Source organism: Symphodus melops, assembly GCF_947650265.1.
Source record: "Symphodus melops genome assembly, chromosome: 3".
Classification (NCBI taxonomy): domain Eukaryota; kingdom Metazoa; phylum Chordata; class Actinopteri; order Labriformes; family Labridae; genus Symphodus; species Symphodus melops.
The window spans coordinates 3005144-3011143 of record NC_136693.1 but is presented as its reverse complement, the minus strand read 5'-3'; the positions used below and the strand labels follow the sequence as shown (position 1 = coordinate 3011143).

At 44.3% G+C, this 6000-nt stretch overlaps 1 protein-coding gene across 6 annotated transcripts in view; it reads right to left on the bottom strand.

The window, feature by feature from the left end:
* Positions 1-6000, bottom strand: part of nav2a (neuron navigator 2a) — a 197221-nt gene that overhangs the window by 100404 nt on the left and 90817 nt on the right. For 5 of the 6 annotated variants that reach the window (XM_079339363.1, XM_079339364.1, XM_079339366.1 and 2 more), the window contains exon 1: positions 323-1197. The exons of the other annotated variant lie outside the window; for it this stretch is intronic. In XM_079339363.1, coding sequence (XP_079195489.1) covers positions 323-532 — 210 coding nt within the window. In that variant the 5' untranslated portion in view covers positions 533-1197. Of the gene's footprint in view, positions 1-322; positions 1198-6000 lie in introns of those variants that run through there. 6 annotated transcript variants of the gene reach the window in all.

Genomic DNA, 6000 nt, shown 5'->3' with positions numbered 1-6000 from the left:
ATTGATAAAACCTTCTAATATAGATAGATAGATAATATTGAACAAGCCTCTGTCTGCTCAGCCGTGATGCTCTGCTACATGCTACACGCTACATGCTACACGTGCTGCAGACGGTGCTGAGAGGATCTTAAATCAACCCAAACATTGTTTTCAGTGATACATGTTCTGTAAAGTAAGTGTCATGTGGAGCCCTATTTAAAAACCGATAATGATGTATCTGTGACAGGCTCGTCCACACACACATCACTTATTAGGACGAGACAGCCAAAACAAAGTGTGGGTTCAAGTCATGCAGTGGAGTGGGATACTTTCACATCCTGACCTGAGGGCTTCCTGAATGTGCTGCCGTTCTTCTCGGGGATGCCGAGCTCGCCTGCTGGCCCAGCAGGGGGATGTGGGTCTTAGTGGGTGCTGGAGTCAGAGCCAGAGCTGTTGGCCTCATGTGGGTCTGGGGGATCGGCAGGGCGCTGTGCACCGGTTTAGGTTTGGGGAGTCCGGACTTCATGTTTGAGGACACCAAGAGAGCTGGCATCTTCTTCTGCCTCACATGGAGATGAAAAAAAAACCCTGCTCCCACTCAGCAAGACTCCTCGTTAACTCGGGTAAGTCTCAGCTCCTTCTTGCGAGTGCAGACGAGTTAGCGGATTGACGTAACAGACTTGCAGTTCGCACCTGATCCGCAGCTTGATGGAAGCTGTGTGTGAAACGTGTCCGGTCCTGGCTGCTCCTGCTGGATCTCAGCAGGGGGCTGAGATGAGCTCCCCAACATGCAGTGGGAGGGTTTAAGACCCACGAATGCCACCTGTTTCAGCCTCAGCTCTTTACATCATGAAGGAAAGATTAAATCCTCCTCAGAGTGTTCTGTTAAAGAGAAACGTGTCCAAACAGAGATGAGATTATCCACTCTGCAAAGTCGCAGAAAGAAAATCAGAAATCCCACTTCCTCACTGAGAGGAATCCCCAGCTGCCTGGTGGCAGTGTGAACGTCCCCGTCCATTCATTCCTGAGTGCTGAGTGAGCGTCAGTGCCAGGCAAATCGGGTCTATAAAAAGGACAGCAGCTCCTGTCCCACAGAGCTGTTAATTACACCAACGCTTCAGGATGACAAGAGAAGAGCGCTCTATCGCGGGGACGAGAGACGGAGAGATGGAAAGAAAAAAAAACCCAACAGGCAGCAGGGACACAGTGTCCGCTCGCTTCAGCGACTGCTCAGCTTGTGACTGCACAGCCTGAGACGCAGCGCTCTGTGCTGCCTCTCTCTCTCTCTCTCTCTCTCTCTCCCTCTCTGCTAAGTCGCGGTTAGCAGCAGGTGTGGCTTAGATCAGGACTGACATATGTGGAGAGCTGCTCAACACATCTACTCAGTATGCTCCTCCAGCCTCCCTCTGCCTCTTCTCCGGCTCTGTCAGTCTTACTTAGAAACGTCCATCCATGAAAAACGTATTACTCTTAAGTGAGATTAAGGACATTTCTCAGTTCAGTGTAATTCTATTTGCTCTTGAAGAGCTTTGTCATGAATCCTTTGAGAAATAAGTGACAATTTTTGACATAAAGGGGGGAAAACCTCCAGAATCCGTGAGGGTCAGGAAAATCGATTTTCCACCAAGAAAAAAAAATAAATAAATGCTTCCTGTGGAGGTAACACACATCTGTCTTCACATCAAACCTTGTCTACGTTTGGCCAGTTAATGTACAACAGGACTCAAACGCAGACGCAGCATTTCATATCTACAGCTCCGTCGCACCACATCAAGCTTTTTGTCCTGGTGAAGGTTCGCATCATGAACATAGAGATGTCCGTTTTGTAATCTTGTGTTGCTCCATTAATTCTGTGTTTACACATTATATTATTATAAGTTATGCATCATCTACTGTTTGATGGATTGGCACATCTGTGCACATTCCTCAGACGGATGAATCCAAATAACTTTGGTGATCCCGTGACTTTCCCCGCTGACGTTTTGAGAGATCCGTCTTTGTCGCTCGGAGGATTTCAGAGACGTTCATCATGGAGGAGGAAGCTCATAGCGCTCAGACAAAAGTAATCTCAAAAGGTTTCTTTCCAGCCAGCAGATAGAAAAAGGTTTTTGTCTTATCGAGTCAGATATTCAGCTTTTTTTTTTTTTTTGCCAGATTTGCTGAATTATTTGAAAAACTTTCATCCAGATATAGACTGAATGTGATCCCTGGACTTCTCTTACAGTCGTGTCATCAGGCTGAGATTTGTGGCTTAGGATGAAATGTCTTTAAAAAGTATAACGAAATGTTCTTCTCTACATAGACGTTCCCAAAGGAGGATGAAGCCCAACAGAGCGCAGTGATATCCTAAAGCCATGTTTTCACTTATTTCAACTTTTACTGCAGAGCGGATGAGCAGAAGAGAACAATGCCAACATTTATGTTTACCAGAAGATTCCTCTGAATAACTTTGACGACATCTGGGATGCATCACTCTCACACTTATTTTCAACAACAATAAAAACAATAATCAGTTCACACAATCATGACAGAACTAACATGGTAAAGTAGTTAAATATGGTAAGGCTTTTACTTGAAGATGTTTGTGCTAGCATCCTCATCAAGATTCATCAGCTAAGTAATGTTAGCTTTAAATTCAAGGCTCCTCTGTGCTTCAGCATCGTTTATAAAAAGAGCTAATAATGTTCTCTTCTCTGCTGAATCCACTGAGCTTCCCCTTTTTTTTTAAACATGAGCACGGCCAATTAGTGGACTTGTGTCAGATGAGCACGACTCCCAGAGGCTTAACAAAGACTCACACCCAGCTATAAAACCAACGAGGAAAAAAGAAAAAGAAAAGCGGACCAATGAGGGAGGAGTATTCATTTTCTCCTCAGTTCCTCCCACATGAGTCAAGTAAAGAAAAGGTACAAATGGAGAATCCATACTGCATCCATGTCTGTACTAAACTGACAAGTTGACCTTGACTTTTAACGCCCCCCCCCGCACGCGCTCAACACCCCCCTCCCGCTCTATGTAGTATTAATATTTTTTTGGCTGTTTTGTGAATCGGTGGTCGTATATATAATGCAATGTTTGTAATTGTGATGTTCGTAATTTAAAATTCAATAAAAAATATTTGACTGCTGAACTTTACGTACATAAAAGTCGATTCTCCGTCACAAAAAAGTGAATCACTCTGAAACCTGTGCTCACCTGTCTTCTCCTGACAGAGAACATTATTTTAATCACAGGAGCCGCTCAAAGCAAACAAATGACCAACATCATCAGGCTCACGGACACACACACACACACACACACACACACACACACACACACACACACACACACACACACACACACACACACACACACACACACACACACACACACACACACACACACACACACACACACACACACACACACACACACACACACACACACACACACACACATTCTCAGCCTTTATAAGATGACTGATTCAATCCAGTAGAGGACGTGTTCATGTTAATCTTAATCCTGTTATATTAATCCTAAATTATGCTAATGCTAATATGTGATTATGATTTAGTGCCGTCGTGGGTTTGTGTGTGTTTACATGTGTGTGTTCAAAACATCTGGTGTGATCGCAGAGCTGCAGGTCCAGGGGTTTTAAATCTTTCCCCAAACTGAGCAGTCACCACAGTGGACGCGCTTTGAAGGCCTCGGGTTCTAAGACTCTTCTCTGGTTCGGTGTGTTATAGGTTTAGGATTCCTCGAATTACGCAGCGGTGCTGATATGGTAAAGTTTAAGCCTGTTTTGTAAATAAGTCTCTTCTCAGTTAGACCCTTTACGACCATGCTCCAGTAAATTCATTCACTAGTCATTGAGCTCTTTGGCCCCACACTGTTGGCCTTTCATTAAAGTGTTAGAAAGGCGGACTCACTCCTTGTCCTTCATCGACAGTTTGGATATCCGCGCTCGGATCGTCCTGAATGGCCACGTCTGCTGTTGCCTCTCACCATCGCTCTGACGCCGTACTGCCCTGAACACCACCATCTTCATCCAATGGCATCAAAATTCAATTCAATCAAAAGAAGCCCATTGGCTTGTGAATTAATTGACTTATTTACTAAAAGGGTCGAACGGCATGAACAGTGAGAGGAGGGCTCGTCATAACTTCAGATATCTGATGTTTCCTTCGATCAGTTCTTCAGCCTTACATCATGTTTTATGAAGTTAATTCATAGCGGGACACATGACACGGTTATTATTTTAATAAAAGAAGAAAAAGCTGATGTACCTCTTATAATTACTTCGTGTAAGACAAAGACATTCCACTGTTGTCACATGTTACTAATATCCATTTAAGCTGTGTTGAGTGAAAGGCCAGCCTGTCAGACACTACCTCCATATATCCTGACATCAAGAGCACACCGAGCGGCTGACTCGAACCTAAAGGAAAATACTTGAATCCCACCTCACCAGCCTCATACGTCAATCTGTCATCTACAAAATGGAAAGAAGAAAAACACAGAGCACAGAAAGCATAACAGGGGAAACTTCCATTATTTTCCTCCCATCCTGCACGCTGGTAAACATGAACCAGACCCTGCAGATCACAGCACAAAAACAGTCGAGTGTGATTTATTTAGCAAGCTTTGAAGATACCTGATGACAGTCCAGCGCAGGCTAATAATAGAGCCGCTTTGGCTGTAAATGGGCGGTATTGACAGTAACAACTAGGACACCCACTGCCTGCTCCGCTCTGCGTGTTTATACTCTATTTCTTCTTAGAATAATAAACAGTCATGTGGGGTCCATGGTGGGCGTTTGCTGGGAACACTGACGCCATGGAGACGGATTAGAGTCAGCTGAGATTATGAATGTTCTGCATAGATTGCGAAGTGCTGCGTCGTAAAACATCAGAGTGCATAATGGAAAGTTTCTGAAGGATCCTCTCGACGTGGTTTTTGGTCCTTTCGAATGTCACGACAGAAAACAGCAATCGCCAAAGAGATAACCTCACGAATTCATGAAGAGTCTCATATCTGTTTTTAATGAGATAATAATTATTGGATTATAAAAGCATTGGAAAATAATAACTTGAATTCAGGAATGATAAGACCACCAAATCTTTACTCTTTCTCTCTGTCATTGATTTCTTACGTTTGTTTTGCATTTTTAAAATGTATTCAATCACATTCTGCTGACAGGGATCCATTTCTTCAGTCCTTCATGCAGCCAATTCCATCTCTATATCTCAATATTTATGCAAAATGAAATGATATTGCACATGCAGTGACTCACAAATTCACACAGCAGCGCACACTAACACACACACACACACACACACACTCACACACACTCAATCCCCTCCTTGTGATTGTTTTCATTAGCAGAGTTAGCGGAGCAGAATGAGAGGGCTCTCCATGACAAGAGCTGTGCTAACCGGAGCAACGGCCTGACATTTCCACTGTGACAGCAGGATCTACAGCTTAACCTATACACAACATAAACAACAGTCTGTTTACTCACACACACACACACACGCACGCACGCACGCACGCACGCACACACGCGCGCGCGCGCGTACTCGTAGCGATGCATGATAATGAACAGTGACAGTACTGTAAGGTCACATCACAGGAGCAAAGCGGCCAAGTCCATGAAGTCAAGCTGAGATCTGGCACGGCTCGAATGACACGGAGGAACACACACACACACACACACACACACACACGCTGCACAGTGCAGGACAAACAAACAACAACAACACACGTGCTTCATGATGAACACAACACAGATCAGCAACATGAGGTGGAGGAGAAAAAAAAAAATATGTTTCTTTATGCAACATAAAGTGCGACTGAGGCTGACAGAGAGAAAAAAGGGGTGTGTGTGTGTGTGTGTGTGTGTGTGTGTGTGTGTGTGTGTGTGTGTGTGTGTGTGTGTGTGTGTGTGTGTGTGTGTTACAGTTTGAATCCTGCCTCTGCACTGATGCAGCTGTGGCACATTCCCACACAGTTCCTGTGTGTTAATGTGCGTGATATAAATGG